General features: G+C 49.4%; 1 protein-coding gene across 4 annotated transcripts in view; it reads left to right on the forward strand.

Annotated features, from left to right (window-relative positions):
- The window catches only part of LYPD6 (LY6/PLAUR domain containing 6), a 49,829-nt gene extending 32,900 nt beyond the window's left edge, over positions 1-16,929 (forward strand). For 3 of the 4 annotated variants that reach the window (XM_080599280.1, XM_080599282.1, XM_080599283.1), the window contains 4 exons: positions 8,785-8,964; positions 10,309-10,407; positions 12,804-12,934; positions 13,962-16,929. In XM_080599280.1, the coding sequence (XP_080455406.1) occupies positions 8,847-8,964; positions 10,309-10,407; positions 12,804-12,934; positions 13,962-14,123 (510 nt within the window). In that variant the 5' untranslated portion in view covers positions 8,785-8,846 and the 3' untranslated portion in view covers positions 14,124-16,929. Of the gene's footprint in view, positions 1-5,133; positions 5,356-8,784; positions 8,965-10,308; positions 10,408-12,803; positions 12,935-13,961 lie in introns of all 4 variants that reach the window. The other variant, XM_080599281.1, reaches the window with a different exon arrangement.
- The last annotated feature ends 3,510 nt before the right edge of the window (positions 16,930-20,439 follow it).

Genomic DNA, 20,439 nt, shown 5'->3' on the forward strand with positions numbered 1-20,439 from the left:
CTTTGGTGTTAAATACTCCTCTGTGTGTGTTGTGGTACAAGAATGGTGGTGGTTTGGCTATGACCGGGGGTTGTCTTTGCTAGAAGCCTGTTTTCTCCTGAGGCCAGAGGAAGAGGAGATGTCCTCTCAGACCCCTTATTTATAGAGGTGTATGCTTACTGGCAGTGTTGGAAGCGATTGCCAGAAAAGGTCAATTTTAGAGAAATCAGTACACGAAGAGCCGTGTATCTCCAAGCCAGACCAGCGTCTCACTGATCAGACCTGTATTCCTCAACGAGGTGGGGGCGGGACTGAGAGTAGCGATCGGGTCTAATGAAAACCAGTAAATCACGGTAATCCAGCGGTGAAAATGTCAGCTGTGACATAATGAAAGCTATATATCGTGGCCCGAGGAATGCCGGATGATTCATGTGTGAAAGTGAAGCAAGTGGTTAAATCGGGGGGCATGTTTTGGAAACGACAAGAGCGTCAGCATGTTCTGGAGGTGAGCGCTCAAGGCAGATGAGTCGGAGCATGATTTTGAGGTATTCTTCAGCTATGCTGCAGATAACATCTCTCAGTTGGCAGACTCTGGAATTACCGATGATACTCCACAAACACTCCGTGCCTTGGGAAACTGGACGTTGTAATGCCAAGCTGATGAGATATTTGGATCCAGCAACAGGCAGGGCAGATGAAGAGAGAAAAGAAGGAGCAGAGAAGGCTGCAGCGAGGGGGGCTCCCGAGGAGGTGGAGGTTTGATGCACGTGCAGTGTCTGCGTGTGGGAAGCACACCGAGGTCTCACAGTCTAAGCCAAGGACACCGCGTTAGTGCTTCCCATCGTGGTGGAGGTGATGGAAGTTTTTCAGTTGTCCATTTTCACCCGCAAGTTAGAAAAATAAAGGAATTAAACGTGGCGTGTCCCCCACCCCACCCCGGGGACAGGAGCCAAATAATTAATTGAATTCAAATAACTCTTGCAAGTCTTATGGAGCAAAGGGGGAGTTGTTTGTTTTGGTATGCTGGGTTTTGTTTTTTGGAAAAGCTATTGAAAGCCTTAATGAATTAATGCTGCTGGATGGTAGAGTGTGTTTACTCTGTGGATTAACTAGACAGCTGAAAGAGCACTAATTGGTCAGTTCTAATTTGGGTTTCTTTTACGTAACTTTAATGAAATGTAGCTTTTCTGATGTTTATACCAAATAAAACATGCTTTAGTATCTCGGGATGATGGTGGAATAACTGTGTAGAGCTTTATGAGAAAAGCATGTCAATGTCAGTTTTGCATGATAGAAGATGAGAAATCAGTTCAATTTTGTTTTTTAATGGCTAATGATGGAAATTTCTGCAAAGGCAGGTTTCCTACCATGTCTGTTACAGTCCCTGTGGAGCAAAGGGGGTGGCAGCACTAACAGCAGAACAGTGCGAGAGGAAGGTCTGGTTTATTTTGATGCACAGCCCAGGTTTTGGATGCCAGCTCTGACTTGGCGTGATGGGGATGAGCACAAAGGTGAATTACTTTTTCTATCACGAGGAAAATGGGGTTGGGATGCTTACTGTAAAGCATGGATGAGGCTGGGCTCGTTGTTTACTAACCTCGATGCGGGCGCTGGCAGCGTGTCGCTGGAAATCGCCCGTTTCCAATTATTTCCAGTTGCCTTGAGGGCTGGCTGCCGACACCAGCACCTCCTCCTCTGCAGCCCGGCTTCAGGGCGAGCAGAAGCGAGTCCCCACCGCGTCCTGACCGTGTTTGTGCCAGGATTCGCGTGCGGGTCGGCAGCCCGGGCCTGGCATGAACTCTGGGTGAACCGCCGGGGCCGTCTGCGCGCGGGCTGGGCTGGTGGAAAACCGCCCGGGGTTCGTTAGCGGCTGCAGAAGCACATCACATTGTTCTGCAAAAAAAAAACACCACCACGGTGCTGTGGCATGAATGGGCAAGGCAAGTATGTTGGGGAACATCTCACCCGTCACGAGGAGCAGGAGCGGGCTGATGCTGCTGATGCTGATGTCGGTGGCAAAGCTCTCATTTCCCGTCCGTGGGGGGAAAGCCCAACTAGTTCATAATAAAAGCATCTTCTGTTCCCAGTGTCGGGTTTTTGGGGCTGTTCTCCCGGCTTTTACAGACCTCGCGTTGGGTGGATGCTGGGCAGCCTGTGGTTTAGTGCCTAATCTAGCATGTCAAATGTGCGGGGTGATGTGCGATAAGAACTGTCACACACAGCTCTGAAGATCTGAGGGCGAGGGCAGGAGCAGACCGAGGACACAATGGTGCAGATTGATGTATGGTTTTATTAAAGCACAGTTTGTTGCATTACGGGCAGGCATTTCAGCTCATTCTTTAGCAGCAATGTCTTCTGCAGTGGTTAATACTGCGCTGATGCCTGCGTCCTTGGCAGCTTTTATCAGCAAAAGAAGCTACTTGTTGTCGGCACTGTTGGTACAAAACTGCTGCACCTAACCCTGCCAGAGCACAGCAAAAAAATAAGTATCTTTCCTTTGAAGATGCCTTTTTTTTTTCCCAATTAGATTTTGAGGCGTCACTAAGCTGTTTTTTAATTCTGCCTGAGCATGCTTGGTTAATTGGGCAGAGCTCATTTTGTTGATCAGGTTTTGGTGCTTTGGCTCTCCGCTCTGGTCTCTCCCCAATTATTCCGTGTAACCGTCTCCTCTCGCAGCCAGACCTGTAATCCCACCCGTCCGAAGCCGACGGCCTTGTTTGAGACCCATTTTCCCCAAAATCCTTCCAGCCATTCTCTTGCAGTTTTTTACAGCCTGAATTTTCTGTTGCTGGAGCACAAACAAACTGCTCTGTGAGTTTATCCAGGACTGGCCTCAGGCTAAGCCGTCCCTCCTTTGATCTTTTAAAAACACTGAGCTTGTGCTGACGGTCTTCCCGGTCCCGAGATTGTCCTGATTCCCTAGACTTAATAAAAATGTAACCTGAAGAGCCCAGCAGGATAAGCTGATCCTTTCAAAACTCCTGTGTCTATACGCGAGCCAGGTACCTGGAAAACTGTTTTAGTGAAGAGTTTCATGTCTGGGTTGCGGATTAGATCATTACCAGCTCTGTTGTATGGGATACACACTCCTGTTGGTTTGGTTTCCCCTCTTATAATTTTATCATTTGCATTTTGCAGACTCATGAGAAACTTTGGTCTTCTGTTGTTTCTCATGTGTCTTACTAGGCATATGCTTCAGAAAATGCCTTAATATTGTAAACTTTATTGGCTGTTGTTATTTCACTTGTCTCTTTGTTTATTTCAGTGTTTTTTTAGCCGGTAACGTGGTGCGATTTTTCCCCCCTTTCCTGGGGCACGCATTGCACAGAAGTGCAGTCAGCGCTTCCACCTGCTTTCACTGGAATATTTTTTGCTTGAAACATAAATAGGAAGGATGGGACCAGAGTGATCCCACTGGCTGTTGTCATACAGAAATTTACCTCGTTTGCCCGTCTGGACCAGATTAGGAGGCTGGAGATTGTTGTGGGAGACACCAAGATTTCAGCCGTGGCACAACAGAGCCCATGTGCTCGCTGTGCCCCTGCCCCAAACCTCCCTGCCCCGGGCACTGCGGCTGCTTCCTACTGGTTTTATCACAAGGAGCCGTGCACGATGCGTGATGCACACAGACAGCATCCCCAACAGGAGCCCTTACAGCCATGCCAGCGGACTGAAATCTTTGTTTAGCAGAGAATTTAACAATTTAAGCTCCCCTCCTCTTTGCAGAGGGGCCCAGACACTGGGACTCAACAGACTTATTTTTTTTTCCTTATTATTAGTGGGAAAATCCCAGGATTTCTGTGCTCATGCATGGTTTCCTTCTCCTCCGCCTGTGTGGAGCCGGGCTGTCTGGGGCTCGCGTGCATCGAGGTCAGCCCCTGCGCGCTGCCACCACTGCAGCGGATGTCCCCACGCCATAACCCATCACAGAGCAGCGGGGCCGCCCGCCACAATTCCCAAATTGGGCCAAATCCATTGATCTCAGGGTTTGCTGCCCCTCCTGCCTCTGTGGCGTGCCCTGCATAAAAATGCAGTGTAGGTCTCACAATGATTTATTGGACCTTCCCTGCCCGTCTTTCTAATTCAGGGCTGGCGATAGTCACAGGCTTGAATATTACATCTAATTAAAAATAAAATAGTCACTGCCCTGTGCCACTGGGTGTTGCATGTGGTGGAGCGAAATGGGAATGAATTATGTCTCACTTTGAATTTCTCGCCTCCTCAGTTTGACAGATTTTAATTTCCATAAATTGTGTTTTCTCTTATGAAGATTATGGCCTGCCTGAATTTTAAGCTAGCTTTTTTTTTTTTTTTTGGGCCTTCTGTGCCCAATACCAAGTATCTGAAATATGCAAGTAAAACGTATCTACTTCAGCTTTCTTCTGCGTTTACCTGAAGCTGAACTATCCTCTGCGGATGTGTGAATGTAAGCAAAGTTTTACTACTGCTCATTGAAACGACTGCACCTAATACCCTAGGTCAAGTATTTGTACAGGTCCAAAGAAAACGCCAGACTTCTTGTCAGACTGAAAGTAGAAACAGTGAGGGTCTTCTAACGAAGATGCCTTGCTACCGTGTCTTGGTAAAGATGGGATTGCATCAGGGAAGAGGGTGGGAGAGGGAACATATTGCACCCCCTGCACTGCCCCAGGACACGGGCTTTTAGCTCAATGAACTGCAGGCTTTGTAATTAGCAGCAAGGAGATTAGATTGCCCATGTTTCTGGGAGTAATTTGAGCACTAATTGTGTTTGATTGTTTAATTACTCTTGCTTACTGGGTTAGAGGAGAGGCAGTGAACTCTTTACAAGAGCTTCTATGGGTTCTTCAGACAGAAGGTGCGTGCGCCTCGCTGCATCCCGGCGCATTGGGAGGCTGGAGTGTATTCAGCCATTCCCAGGGCTGAACCAGAACGAAAGTTTCTAAAATGCAGGTGGAAAGAAACCTAACCAAGGTGCTGGTGCAGACTTGTGTGCGGTGGGAAGACCGCAGCCAGTGGAGGTGCAGAGCCTCTGGAATCGCTGCCCAGGATCCCGCACAGCTGCTGAAGCTTCAGTTCACATTTGTCTTTGGACAGCGGTAACGTTGCATGGATAGAGGTTTGGGTTTAGTTTTTGGAGCTGTGGAGAGATGTGCGTTAATGCATATATTGTAGTTTCAGAAGCGGAAATTCTTACCTGCAGCGATAAGGGAACTGCGTGGAGGAAACGCAAAGAACAGTGAGATAACTTGCAGGAGCTGGGAAAGTCACGCTGGTAACGTGCCCGAGGAGCGATTACTTGCCTGCATCCAGGAGCAGATCTTCCAGCATCGCCCTGCGTGTAGCTCCTTCGGCTTTGCGTACCGCTCATAAATAATCGTCCTAGCACGGCGTGGTGTAAGTAGCTACAGCTGCCCTTGCACGTGCGGTGCTTGTGGTGTGGTTTCTCGCAAATGTTGCTGCTTTGGCACGCTGTGCTTTGTACCTCGGGGCCGACACGTCTTACTGCTGAGAGGGAGCTTTCATTTGCTCCTGTTTTTCTATTTATCTGGAGGCAAAAATGCTGCTCTAGGGCACTGAGATGGAGGATCTTCCATGTGAAAAGATAAGTGTAAGATTAGAGAAATTTGGAGATGGGGCGTGGAGAGCAAGGAGGGGATGTAGGAGGAAGGTGGAGCCGAGATGTCGCAGAAGTTATCCCAAGCATCAGCCTCCTGCAACACTGGGCAACCTCAGTCTGCACCAGACACCCACCTGGGGGGGACCTGACCACTGCAGCCTGTGCCTTGCTTGCACAGGGAGGAGAACCACAGAAATGCCCACAATTTTGGGGATTCCTTCGTGCCTGAGTGTTTGTATGGGGAGATTTGGTGTTTATAAGAGCAGTAGCAGTGGCTTGCTGCTCCTGGCCTTTGGTGGAGGCCAGCTAGGAGATATCTACCTCTAGATACCTGGATATCTAACCTGTGAGGACAAAGACGTCCTCACAAACAGCCGCTGCCTCTGACAATGCGTCTGCCCCAGAGCCAGAGGTCTGGCGCTGGGCTTTGGGGCCGGGGACCTCCCATTGTCTGCGGCAAGGTGCCGGCGAGGACGACATGCCGCCTCCCTAATGAGACCTGACAAACGGGCCATTGGGCTGCTGCTTAGGGAATTTAGTGGTTAATTTCCACAGCGGCGTGTCAGGGCAGAGGGCAGGAAGAAGTAAGCCTGCTGCGGAGCGGGCCGAGGATGCCTTTCCGTCTGAAAGGTGCGGATGAAGCTGGAAAGATTGAGTTAACTGGGGCTTGTGTGTCAGTGCCCCGGGCCTTTTGTAAACAGACTGTATGATCTAAATACCATGCGACTATTTCCCCTAACTACGGCCCAGTATCGAATTCAGACTGGGCCATGCCGTTTGCTGTTAGGCTGCTGCATGCACTCTGCTAAATCTGGAAGGGAGCGGAGTTAATTCAGTAGAAAAAAATGTGGCACCGCGCGCTGAAGAGCAAGGCGGCAGCTCAGCGATGGCTGATGCAGCAGCTAAAGCGGTTTGGAGAAATATTTTTGTCCAACATTTGGTGATTTCTGGCTGGAAGCCATGAACTAAAAGGGTCTTGTTGGAAAGGGAAACTGTCTTCGTGTCCTGAATATGGAACTTCTTAGGGCTCACAGGCGTTACGAATAGAAGCCATCTTTCTAAAAAAAATATCAGTTTGGAGGGAGTAAGAAAGGGTAACTGAAAACTGGTTTTAGTCAAAAGTTTGCAGGTTTTAAGTAGAAGATTTACATCCATAATGACTCATATCTTTCCTTTAAAAATGAAAAAAATGATACTTTTTATTTGTGTGTGTGTAAAACCAGAGGGAATGAGTGTGAGCAGTAATTACTGATCCACTGATTTTATTTGAAATTATTTTTGGGTATTCCACTCTCCGTGAAATATCAGCATTGTCTTAAATATCAACAAATATTTCTTTAGTCAGACGTAGTATATTCATTTGTGCATTTTGACCAAAGAACAGAACTTATATTCATGTGTACCCACGTGTACATATCCAAAGTATTGGTAAAACATTGAGTATTCAGATTTCTGACAATAGATACTTCTGTCTATGCCTGGGTATCTCCCTTCACACTATCTATGTGTGTATTTGTGCAACAACCTGCTATAAAATGCTTGTTGTGAAGAGCAGTGTCTGCAACAGTGGCAGGTGTTTTGTTAAATAACCAATATCAACTTCAGCAACTCCTCTACTCTGCTCAGGAATTTCTGTAAGTGTTTTTTTTTTTTTTTTTTTTTAAATTCCTTACCTATAATTAAATCTGTTTCAAACATACAGAATGGAGGTGGGTAAATGAATTCTATTTATTTGTGGTTCTTGCAACTCCTCGGAAGTGGTGCTGGCAATTAAGCTATTTGATTACAAGAGGCACGACTGGGGTATTTTTAGCGTGCAGCTGGAGGATTTCTGCCTCCCTTTCACACAGGACTAACAACCACTTGTCCCCTGGTTCTGACAGCTAGGCAAGTTCTAACAGCTACATGGAAATTTGGCTGAATAAGCAGCTGGTTCCAGAAAATAAGGAGCTTGTATGATGGAGGGACAACTGGTGTCCTCAACTGGCAGACTTTGAGCAGTACTATGGATACAAACACCTTTTGTGACTATGCTGGGAAAACCCAAAAATTGTTTTTGTATTATACGTGGGAGGACTCACCTACGGAGCCTAAACACACCTCGTTTGCTTGTGCTTTGTGGTGTGTGACTTGTATTACGTGTAGATATGTGCCCTGAAAGCAAAAACAGGCAAACTGGAGTATACCCGCTTGGTGCCATCGCTTGTGCACTTAATGCTCCATATCCTCGCGTTGCCCTCAGCTCAGAGCCATCAGGACATGTGGTGATCAAGCTCCAGGTCAGGGTGTATTTGGGCACGAGGAGCTCAGAAACGCGACTAGCCCTAAATGCAGGCAGGTAGCCCGCTGCCTCGCCGGGGTGGGCTCCGGCTGGCTTTGCTGGGGCTCTTCCTGAGACCACACAGGCAGCCACCCGTCCTCGTTCTTTTTGCTTTCATGTGGCTGGGAGAGGCTTGTTTTATTTCCTTTCTGTTTCTAATCACGATTTCATTTTCCCCTGGCTGATGCACATCTGTGGAGTAGACCCGATGGAAACGGGCATTTCCTTCTCTGAAAGGTTAAAACAACAGCAGTTAATGCACCGCACTAAGTGCTATCTGCTTCCGTCAGTATTTTTATGGATTTCATGGTGTTTTAATAACGGGGCTGTTTTCAGGGAAGAGCCAAGCCCTAGGACAGGCCCCCAGTAGCCATTGTGATGCCGGTCCCACGCAGGCCTTGAGCGAGAAGCAAATCCTCCACCACCAGGCGAAGGTTTGGAGGCAGCAGCGGGAGGTTGTGTCACGACCCCCTGACCGCCTCTCCCCCCCAAAATGTTTGATTTATTAAATAATGTTAAATAACTAGTACATAAATAATGTCCCCTGGGCTCACTGCAGACCTGCCCTTCACAGCTTCCTCTGGGCAGTGCCCGGGCTGGGGCCGGGGGTGTCACTGAAGAGGAGCCGAGGTAATCGCAGGATGGTTGAGGCTGGAGGCACCGCTGGGTCCGTCAGGCCCAGCAGTGGGTCCATCCATCCTGCTCGAGCAGGGCCACCTACAGCAGGCTGCCCAGGACCACGTTCAGGTGGCTTCTGAGCCTCTCCCAGGAGGGAGACTCGGCCGCCTGCGTGGGGGCCGGGGGCTGGTGGGAGCAGCCTGGTTTTGGCGAGGTGGGGTTGCTCCATCCACGCCATCTCCTCACTTCTGTGTTTTGCTGTCCCTAGGTGAGCTTTCTGACCGCTGCCGCACTCCCAGGGCCACCGCATGAGCACGGCCTCGGCGGGCGATGGCCTCGCAGCCCAGGCTGGCCCGCGTCCTGCTGCTCGGCCTCGTGGCCGGCTGGCTGAGGGCTGCGCAGCCCCGGGACTTCACGGTGAAGGACATCGTCTACCTCCACCCCTCCAGTAAGCACGGACTTTTGCTTTCCAAGGGGATTAAAGTGTTGCAGACAGCGTGGCAGGGGCTCCTGGTTTGCTCTATTTTTGGCTTCAAGGGTTTCTGGCCACCTCGGCCACACGGTTTGTCCAGGCACTTCGATAGTTGTGAGCAAGAGTCAAATGTGACCATGCGCAGCTGTGGCACAAACTGTTCACAACCTTATTTCTGTAAGTGCCTGAAATAATGATATAGCAGTGTTATGTATCTTCAGGTCTTCCATGGACTGTCCTTTTAATAGTTGGTTTGTTGTTCGTGTACAAGCTTTGATTTAATTCCACGGGAGTGCTAGCAGAGCTGTGCCTGCCATCTGTTCCCAGAAAAGACTTGTCCTTTCGGAATTCGGCTTAAAAATTTTATATTCTATACAGGCAAGATGAAATTCTTACATGGTTATGCCCATAACCGTGATCTGCTAATTGTCCAGGGTGAGGTGGGTGAGCTTAATCAGTGTTGTGCTGTTGTCCCACCCCAGACTGTTCCTTTAGGGCAGCATCAACCCACTGGAGGTGCTCCCACCTGAGGAGACTGGAGAAGGGAGGACAGCTGACAAGCAGCGAGTCCTTCTGCATGGCAAAAGCCACCTCTGGTACCCAAATGGGGTCCGGCCCGCACCGCTGTGCTCCGGAGGCAGGCAAGGGCAGGCGGTGAGGAGGACTGAGACGTGCCTCACGAGGCCTCAGAGGCTCAGCTTGCTTCGCCTCGCAAAGATAAATGTGACCCAGTCACCATTTGGCTTCTGAGATGGTGGCAGCGTCTTGAAGACGTATTGAATGTGCTACAGAAACCCTGCCAGGAGACCACTTAGAAGCTGGGCTCTTCATTTGGTGAGATAATCAAGGATGGAGGCTGCTGTTAATGACTGGAGGTTCAGCAGATGGATATTTTTTCCCTTTGGGGACATCAGCCTGCCTTCAAAAGTGGTCATTCATTTCCTCGGCGGGACAGTGTCCAGAAGTGTTTAATCCATCTGATACCATGTTATCAGCACTGGTAGAGTAACAGTACTGGATGCGAGCTCTGAAACCAAGAGAACAAACACTCCTTGCTCTCATTAGTACCCTTTGAAGTGGGTAGTAGGCATTTTTCCTGGGTAAACACGGCTGAACAGAGTCCTTATTGCAGGTGTACATGCCCTCCTGATGCTGCCGGTGGTGGCAGGGTTCTTACAAATCAGGACCAACTCGTGGTGAAGTTGACAGCTATATTGGTAGTAAGATTTGTCTGAAAAGAAGGAATGTTGCCATGTGCCTTTGAAAAGCAGAACCGGATTAATTGGCTCATTCTAACTGAATGTACTTTATTCCTTTCAGCCACGCCATTTCCTCACGGATTTAAATGCTTCACCTGCGAAAAGGCAGCAGATAATTACGAATGCAACCGCTGGGCTCCGGATGTCTATTGTCCAAGAGGTAAGCAGCCACGCGCTGGTGTCACCCTACCTTGCAACACCTGCTCGATGCCCCGGCCGCAGGAACAGCGCTGAGCTGTTCTTCCCTCAGCGTACTGCAACGCCGGCGGTCGCTGCTCCTGTTTGTGAGCCTCCTCTACGTGGAAGATGTGTAAGTGATACAAATAATCCTTTAAGCTTTTCTGTCCCTTTGCAGTGGGTGAAGTTTAGGACTTTCATCTACTCCCCGTACTCCTCCAGCTCGGTTACAAATTAAATCAGGCTCACGTTTATTTAAGGGTTGTATTTCTTTACTAGTGTGTATGGGACCAGTCGCTGCTTTGTTCGCTCCCCTCCCTTATGGCACAAGGCCACACCTCAGGGCAGCTGAAACCACCTCTTTTTGGGTAGTATCGAGATCTTTGCAGTGTCTTGGGTTATTAACTCCCATCACTCTGAAGGTGAGGACATCTAGGGAGTTGGGTGCCTGTATCCAACATCCAGATATTAGCAAGCTCCCTCACCTTGCTGAGACCCTCAGGAGACATTGAGGTTGTCCCTGATAGAGCCTGTTCACAGAGGATGTGGGCAGTGCCACTGCAGACATGGGAACTGTGCTGGGGACACAGCTGTCCCTGTGGCAGTGGGATGCTGCCTGGGTCACCCCTCAGCTGCTGCCCTCTGTAGGCTCAGCACCGCTGCTCTGCCTCTATCTGGCACCTCTCTGGTCTCTTGGGGGATATTACGAGTGTCCTCGCAAAAATATTTATCTTGGAAAGAAAAAGAGAGTAGCTTGAATTCCAGACTAACCAGCTGTGTTTGCAGCCTGTGTCAGAGAGCTTTATCTGCTTCAGAATTTATTTGCTCAAAGAGCTCAAATTGGTACGGCATCAACAATAATAAAACGATCAGGCTGGTTGGCATCAGATGAGACCAATATTCCTGGACACTCCCTGTTTTGACAGCAGTAGGTGGTATTTGAGGTGAGTAATGACGATGTTACCAGCACACAAGCCTATAGCTTGTGTAAGGAGACAGGCGTGACTCCGAGGCCTGCGTTTAGCAATAACCAGCAGAACTGACTTGACCAAAAACTGTTAATCTGGAAAGAGAAGTTGGTGCTTAATAGCTGTAAGGGGAGGGGAACACCCTCCTTTGGTGCGGGATGTTAGAGGTGGGAACGGGCGAGCTGCGGACCTGGGGCTACCCGTGAGCTCCAGACCAGAGGGCTGCTTATCTCCTGAAACCGCAGGTAGGACACGAGGGGTACCACATTTTAGGTACGACAAAATTTTTTACAGTGGAAAGTTAAAGCATGAATCCCTGTACTGAGCAGAGACTGGGAGAAGCACTTCCTAGAAGACAGGCCTCCTGCTGTGCGTTAGCCTTGTTTTCTGGTATTTATTAGCTTCAGCTCAAGCAGAAACTGTTAGTGATCTAATTTGTATGGGAATACTGCACTTAATACTCTGTCCTCTATCTTTGGACATCCTGTGGGTGGACCAGCAACTTGTGCAATGGGCGATCGCCACTGCAGCAGTGCTGAAGCTCCAGACGCCGAACACGGCGGCCAAAAACCCTGCTGGAGGTGGCAGTTTGGGAAGCTGGCTCTCACAAGCCAACGCGCTGCTCTGGGCCACGTGGAGCACCATGTCTTGTGTTTCTGCACCCAGCTTAAAGCAGAGAGGTCAAACTTCTCTTGCTGGGCACATCCCAGCTCTGTTGGCTTGCTTAAATTTGGCCTGTCTGGGACCTGACTCACCTTTTCGGAGCAAGCTGACTGCTGCCTAAGGTACTACAGTGCTTAAGAGCACCACCTTTCATGCTGCGATGTCTTGTTTGAATTGCTCTGAATTTCTGTTCTTTTAGGAAAATGTATAGGAGTTGTGCCCATGAGGCACATGGGGTCCCCTTCTGTCCCCGTCCCCAGAGCAGTCCCTGTGGGTTAGGCGTGGTGCTTCACATTGTGCAGGGGAACAGACGCATCTCCAAGACGGTTGTACAATATTTGCTAAAATACGTGGTATCTGTTAACCTAGAAGCTTGGAAACAAGAAAGAAACCACCTTGAAAGAGTTACAGGATCCTAGAAGCTGTATTTGTTTTGTCTGGGCCCTGAGAATTCCTCAGAGAAGCGAGAACTGTTACTGTGATTATCCAATGTGTGGGTTTCTATAGTTTGTCGGTAACGTACAGACCCACATTACTGTTGGGAACAAACCTTTGAGTTCCAGAATGCTTTGAAGTCTTGGGTTTGGGTCAGAGCTTGCAGTGTGCGTTTAGTGACATCTATGTATTGTAATAAATACAACAACATTCTCTTTTTTGAAATGCTAAGGTTTCTTTCCTATTTCTTCTTACGTTTAGACCATCAAGGGCCTTGAATTTGTCAGTTAAACACATTTTCTGTGCTTCCTAGGTACAAGGTACTGCTTTAGCCAACACATGATGAAAGTTACCGGGGAAAGCGTATCCGTCACCAAGCGCTGTGTGCCACTGGAGGACTGTCTGTCTACTGGATGCACATATGTAAAGCACGAGGAATACAAGGTTAGGAGAATTGCCTTTTCCTTGTATAAACACTGGGCAGAATCTGTCTGGCCCCTGTCAGGAATCCGACTGGTTCGGTGGGTAAATCAGCCTCGTCAGAGATGGAGTTTCTGTTCTTAACGAGCTCCAGCTCATTTCCATTTGTTAGGGAAACAAAGGAATAGCCTCTCCCAGAACAAAAGCATAATCTCTGTAAATAAGTGTCCTGGCAGCAGCTCAGAGGAGAAAACCGCTCCCCTCTGCCGGGAAGTGGGAAGAGTTTTGCGTGGTGCTGCAGCCTCTGCTCCGTGACCCTCCCCGGCCTTCTGCCTGAAAGGGGCAGGGGAAAGCCCCCAGACCACAGCAGCAGAGGTTTGTATTTGAATAGAATGGTTATGCATAAAAGATGTTTCTGAAGGTTGATATTCAACCTTACCGAACTTCTCCAGCGGGTTAAAATCAAAGAGCTTTCTTAGATGGTCAGGCACTCAGCAGTCCCTTCTGCGCTTTGCACATCCTTACCTCAGTGCTCTTGGCCTCCAGTGCATTAGTGGCCTTGTTGCTCTAAATCCTACTTGCTCCAGCAGAGAAATATTGCAGCTGGGCTTTCCTGCCCCCAGGGAGCAGAGCTGCAGGCAGGCAGTGCTCGCAGACTGCCACGAGAAGCGTCTCAACCCTGTGCCTGCATACAAAGTGAAGGCAGCAACAAAACACCTATGGGAATAGTTGCCCATTTCTTTGAGCTCTGGCTCTACTTCTGCCAAACAGCATTGGTTTTATCCATCAAATTCTTTTTTTTTTTTAGTGGGGAGAAAAGATAACTAACCTCTTCAGCTGGACATTCTCTGCACTAGCCAATGTATTGTTCTTGCACAGGTGGAAGAGCTTGCTGAATCACTCTTAAAGTAGATGGGCCTAAAAGAAACAAAAAAAAAAAATCGTTATGGTGACTGTGCTGATTTGCAAATGTCACATAATTTCCTGTCCGTCTTTATTCGGTGGCAGTGGTATTTTTCAAATAACCGAGTTAACACCTCCTTTCTTTCAGGTATGCACTTCCTGCTGCGAAGGCAGCATCTGCAATTTGCCACTCCCAAGGAACACAACTGACGCCGTGTTCACGACCCTGTCCCCGCTCAGCAGCACAAAAGGACTTTCCTGCCCCGTAACGCTGACAGCCGCCTGCCTCTTGCTGGGGTTCCTGTCGTAGCATCGCCTTGTGCTGCTCCACGTGGCACACGGACATGAGGATCCAGCCTCCTCACATGTGCTTGGGACCTGGGTTTTGGAGCTGTCTTTGAAAAACTGACTTTTGTTAACAGTGAACTGGTGATCTTGGTATGTAGGTGAATTTGAAGGGGGTTAAAAAGCCATGTTTCTTTACCGTTTTCTGAAGAAACTCATGCAAAACGTGTCCAGAATTAGGGCTTAGACTGATGCATACACTTTTCTAAATGTCTGTCTTTTCTCCAAGATTTTTTTTTATTTAGAAGCCCTCCATCGCTGCCACCTCCTGTTATCACCACTTGCTCAGTTGAAACTTTCTCGTTTTCATCGTTTGGCGCAGCAATTGCTCCAGTTAGCCGGCTTTGAGAACAGGTGGTAAATCACACAGAGCTGCTCTGCCTCTGCAGGCTTTACCTTCTTTCCTCCCCTCTCTTCTCCTCTCCTCCTGTCGGAGGGGGGACAAGCCATGCGCTGCACAGAGCAGGTCGGAAAGGAGCCATGGCAGCTCGGAGCCATCCAGCACCACACCACGTGGGTTCTTCCTCCGAGGCTGTCCACAGCCAGCAAGAAGCAGCACCCCACAACAGCCCACGCTTCGCCACATAGGTGGGTTGTATTTGTGTGTCGAAGCAGAGGGACTCCAAAACCGGAGCTCCTGAAGCAGTGCTGGGAGGGAGGTGGGTGAACAAGCCCTGACCTCCACGCGGGGAGCTGGCAGCTCTGGCTTTGTGGTGCCGGCGCTGGGGCGTTTACACGTCTCTGCGCTCTGGCGTGTGGTCCTGTGAGCTGTCACCCTGGTCCCGATGCATCAAAAGAGGCTTGAGCAGGACTCCAAGCATGAATAACCCTGCTGAGCCACGCGCACCTTGGTCCACAAGCGATGGGGGGCGGCAGGTAAGCGAGGTGAGGCTGGCCTCTGCACGGCTCCTGCTGCGGTGTCTCCCCAGCGAATTAGCATCGGTCGTTTCTTCACGACTTCGGAGTTATGCACGCAGCATCACTGAGGTACCGGGAGCTTTAAGTTGAAAAGGTAAAAATTAAGAGAGAGGAGTAGGCGATGGCAGTCTGGACAAGGGGACACACGGTTACTGCATGGGAGAGGCTGGATCCCAAACAGCTTGTCTCGTTTTGTTGACACACTGCCATTGCAGAGTATGGAATACCACTGGCTGCAGCTTTGTGTCGGTGACCTGTGGTTCTGCTTTTGTTTGGACAGCGTGTATGCAATATTTATTTTTGTATGTTGAGTAGGCTCTAAAGTGTTTAAAGAATACTTAACACAGTTATTGCCAGGAAAGGAAAAAAAAAAAAAAAAAGGTGGTTTTGCAAATGGGTAAGCCTGTAGTATATAAATTATCATAAATATATAAATATATATATATAAAATGTTTTGCATCACTGTTGAAAAAGAATTGACTTTGTTTTGCAAGGTCAGTTATAAAAACAGGGTGTCTGTGGACTTCTTTTAAAGCTAAACAAATATTATTTTTTATTTAAAAAAAAACCACCATAGTCATAAATTGTTCTTTGATGGGCTAATTTTGGCTAGTTGTGCTCCAAGGTTACTTGGACATTTTGATGTGAGATAAGTATTTTTAAAATTTACATATATACTCATTGTCAAAATTGAACTTTGAGCACTGGTTCTTTCATTTTTTTTTTTACCTTTGCATATAAAAACTAATCTTTCGAGGACAGCCTAGCTGCTGGCACTCAAAACCTTGCATTTTGAAGTCCTTTCAGTTCTCCTGTGACTTGCTCACAGCTCTCTAGTGTTAAGGGGGTAGTTGCAATCTGCTATTTTATGCCAGTTAGACTTACCTTGGTGACCCTGAAAACGAATCAGCCGTGCTGTGTCCGGCCTGTGCCCTCCTGTGCCAGCTCTCGGGAGCAGAGCTGGGCGCTGGCTGCTGGCAGAGCTGCTTGCTGCGTGTGCCTTGGGAGGACGACAGAGGGGACGAGTTCTTCTCCCACTGCAATTTAAATATTTATTAATTACTGTTATCCTGCAGAACTGGAGCTGGGGCTGGGAATGCCCTCGTGCTTCAGCTGTTCTGGTGCGCGGCCTCCCCGTGTTTGCCCCATCCTGTGCAGGTGGTGGCTGTTCAGCAGGGGCATTCTCTAACCTAACTCACCCAACCTAACCCGTGCTACGGTAACTCCGAACCCGCTGCCTATAACCACGTGGATCGCGCTGCACAAGGGGCGGTTTCCTTCCCAGGGAGCTGGAGGAGCGCTGCCGCCACGCGAGGAGGTGCCAGCGGGGAGGTGACACGCGTGCCACCGCCAGCTGCCTGACGAGTGGCAGCGAGCCGCCCGCCACCAGGAGCGTCTGGCAGAGAGCTGCCTTTGGGCCGTGCTCGGGCGGACCTCAGGCAGACCGGAGACATTTCGGGGCACCTGGTAGCGCTCCCTGCCCACAAAGGCTGCGACTCCGCCAATCCAGGTCATACATCAGCATTACAGAGGTGCTGGAGCAAGCTGGGTGCTTCAACTCCCTTCGCGGTCAGCGAAGGATAAGGTGGCCTTCTTCATATGCTAAGGTGGGGGCAAATTGTGTCAGCTGCGGCGTGCGATGGGACTGAAAAGAGCGAGTCCAGGGGACGGAGACGAAGCTGAGACCCTGCACGTGACTCTCCCCCCGTTGGGGGTCTCTTAGAGCATTTAATGCTGAGCTGCACCATATTTATTGTCAGGCTCTAGATAGGTGATATCCTCTTTAAATGTCTGATTTTTTTTAACTATTGTAAATGCTGTACATTTGTATAAATAAATGTTCTAAATCTTCAGGTGATGTGTCTGATAAATGCCCCGTTGCCACTGCCAGCCCTGCTCTTTGCCCCCTTTCCTTCCCCAGGGTCCAGAGAGGAGCTGTATTTAGAGCACCTTCACTGCTGCTGCTTTAACTCCTGCTCTGGCTGATGAGCCTTTCCTCCTACCGAGCTCCCATGGATTTGTTACTTCTTTTTTTATAGTGAGCACTTAATAAAATAAGTTTGAGGAGGTTACTGCTTGGTTTGTGACCCACGGATCCTCATTTCCTTCATCTCCTCTTAAAAAACTTGGAGTTTTCCCTGACTCTGCTGCCACTCGTTTAGTCCCAGTGCCTTCTGGTGGTACTCATGCAGTTATTTCCAGTTTGTACTCCTGGAACCAACGCTTATTTGGACGTAAGCTAGTGAAAGGATTCTGACAAAGTAAGCTTTGAGCTATAAGCTCCAAATAATAAAAGTTACATATGTTTTTGTAAGTTAAAGATATGAGACTATATCTAGTATGGGATATGCTGACGGTCCCTGTTCCTCCCTGACGCAGAAGTGAATTTCCACATTTTTTCCTAATTCCCTGTCTTTCCTGGCCACGGAAGGATGGGAAAGTAACACATCAAAGCTTGCAAGGGCACAACGGCAAGAAACCAGGAACAATGGGTGAGCACATCGTGCAATTAATGCTACGTGCCTAAAGCAGCAGCAGGAGGCTTTACGAGGGGTTAGCGTCAAGATGTTGGCAGGTCTCGCTTAGCAACAAGCGACGCGACAGCACCTTACCTGCGAGCTTCAACAACTTGCAAAGCAGTTGGGTACACTCCTGACTAGGACGTTATTTTGTTTTTCAGCTAAAGAATAATGGCATCGGTCAAGCCCAAAGCAGAAGGGCACAAAAAAGATGCTTCCTCCTCGTGGCATGGCGTCGCACTGCGTTGCCAGCCGGCCGCAGCAGGGGCAGGCTCAGGGAGCAGGTCTGCACCACATGCGTGCACACAGCTTTAGCTGAACAAATGCAATTTACAGCAGTGCTTTTGACTAGGGTGCACTGGCTTACCACTCCTGAGTTTCCCCCCTAGTGCTAAAATAGGTTTCCCTGAGGGTTCAGCAGTTGGTGCACCTTTCACCTAGCCACATACCTGGGGTAAGAGCCCCTGTTAGCACATTTCAAGCAGCCCCCCGGGGTGAGCCGCAGTGCGCGCGGCCCTGCAGCACTTCTCCAACATGTTTCGTTAAACACCGAGTCCCACAAAAACCAGCACTTTTTTTAAAACAAAAAACCAAAACACAAACAAGTGTAGGAACCAACCCTCTGAATCAAAGTCCACATACGCCTCACAGTCTTACACTTACTTCCAGCTGCACATCAAATTAAATCTCTTCCAGCTTATACACATTCACGTGGTTTACAACTTCTATCATTTTTTAAGCCTTCATTTCTACATTCTAACACATTTCTACATTTCTAACATTTCTACATTTCATCACGGGGTGCTCAAACCTACAAGTCTTACACCAAAACTAGGAGGATGCCTTCAGCACGGTGGAGCCTGCCCACAACGAATGCAAACAAACACAGCCGAGGTCTGGTGCTGGAAGGACAAGGAAAGGCAGTGGCACCGAGCGGCTAAAGGCTCCCCGGGCGAGTGTCCATGGCTGAGAGGCAGCAGCCCGGCAAAGCCCGCTTTGCTGATGTGTGTCAACAGCTCGCTGCTCAGCGCCCAGCTGAAACAGGCACTGGTTATGCTACGGAGGCTTTTCCAAGACCTGCTGAAGGCAGACAGCGCCCCAAAACTCACCGGCCCAAATAAAATAGAAACTAGAAATGGCGAGCCCCAGGCCCTGCCCTGGGAAGCGGGGGTCAGCACGGCACCGAGGGGGCTGTGAGGTCCCACGGCGAGTGCCGCGGGGAGCAGGAAAACACAGGCTTGGTTTTCCTGATCGTGTAGCAGAGGTGAGGGAAATCAGCAGCTCTCTTGCTGCTCAGCCCCCAGATGCCATCAGAGAACAGGTCTGATGAAGGAGGGTGCACCTTTAAAAAACCGACTGCACCGAATGAACATTTTTGCAAAAACATATGCTTTTTTTTTTTTTTTCTCCCATGCATAGAGAAAGCAGCACCGATTCTTCCCCGCCCCAGCAAAAACACCGCATGGCAGCAGCGGGCTGGCGGGGGGAGCCAGCGCTGCCAGAGCAGCTCACTGCCTGGCCCCATCCATCAGTTCCTTGGGGAAACCAGGTGTAGAAATCCTCCCTCACGAAGGACTCTGACCTTCAAAGACTGGTTTTCAGTCCCCGAAAAGCTCACGCATAAAGCTCACCCTGCGCAAGAGGCACACTACCACCCATCAGTCTGTAAATATCGTACATTTTACATGCAGCAAAATTAGACCACACATCTCAAGGCACATCTCTTTGGAAAAATAAGAGCAGGATGTGCACAGGGAAGCACGAGCTTTGCACAGATAACTGTTGGATACGCACGGTCGGCACTGAAGGCTGCGGTCCCAACAGCGCAGGAGCCCTGCATGCACTTCAACACCTGATAAATAATTTCCCAAGCAGAACAGCTAGCTGCATAGCTGGTGATTTTTTTACGTGTTACTTGCCATTAAGCAATAGGCTGAGCACACAGAAAGAACTTAATGGGATGAATCATCAGGAAAAAAAAGCATAAAATCTGATCAGAGCGACACGCGGCACGGTCTGGGCAGGGCTGGATCAGCAGCATGCCACCGGCCGCCCCTCCCTGTGCCTCTGGCACACGGACAGTGCGAGCTCCCACCCTGTCCCCCCACTTGTTTTCTTTCCTAAGAGCATTACATTTCTCTCAGAATCAGCCCATGATAATCGTGGTTTTGTTCCAAAGGGTGGCTCCGAGCCACTTCACAGCACCAGGCTGGTGTTAGCGCCCTGGCTCTCCTGTGCTTCCCACCCGAACCGTGGCTCCTGCTGCGGGAATTACTGGTGTTAGAGCGTGCTTCTGGGCATCTCTGCACCCCAGCCTTCCCCCATCTCCTCTTCCTTGCCTCTCCCAGGCTCCACAAGTGCCAAGCCAGCAGCGATGCCGTGCTCGCACCTTGCACACCGCACCAAGCGCCCTTCTGTGTTCTGGATCAAAACCACACTCGTCTCAACACTCTGCTAGGGAGGGTAAAATCACTGAAAAAAACACAGCCAACCAACCCAAACACCAAGCACAGAACTGCTGCAGGTAAACGCATTGACTTGAAAATAACTAACTACCCACACCTCCAGCCTGCCAGCTCCACTCCAGCACTCAAGTCCCATTCAAATTAGCAAAATAACTCGCATCAACATTTTTAAGCTTCAGGTTTCCCAAGCCAGGACACCACTACAGGGCACGGGCTGCGTGGCACGTGGCTGACCAGCAGCAAAGCCAGCCCTTGGGAAACCCCAGCTGGGACAAAACCACGCGGGTACAGCAACACAAGATTTCACCGAATGTCTTGAGGCTTTTCTCCTCTCACCGTGACGGTTTCTCAGCAAACACTACATCACATTTCAAGCTCG

This window comes from Anser brachyrhynchus (genome assembly GCF_964034855.1).
Source record: "Anser brachyrhynchus genome assembly, chromosome: 7".
NCBI classification, from domain to species: Eukaryota; Metazoa; Chordata; class Aves; order Anseriformes; family Anatidae; genus Anser; species Anser brachyrhynchus.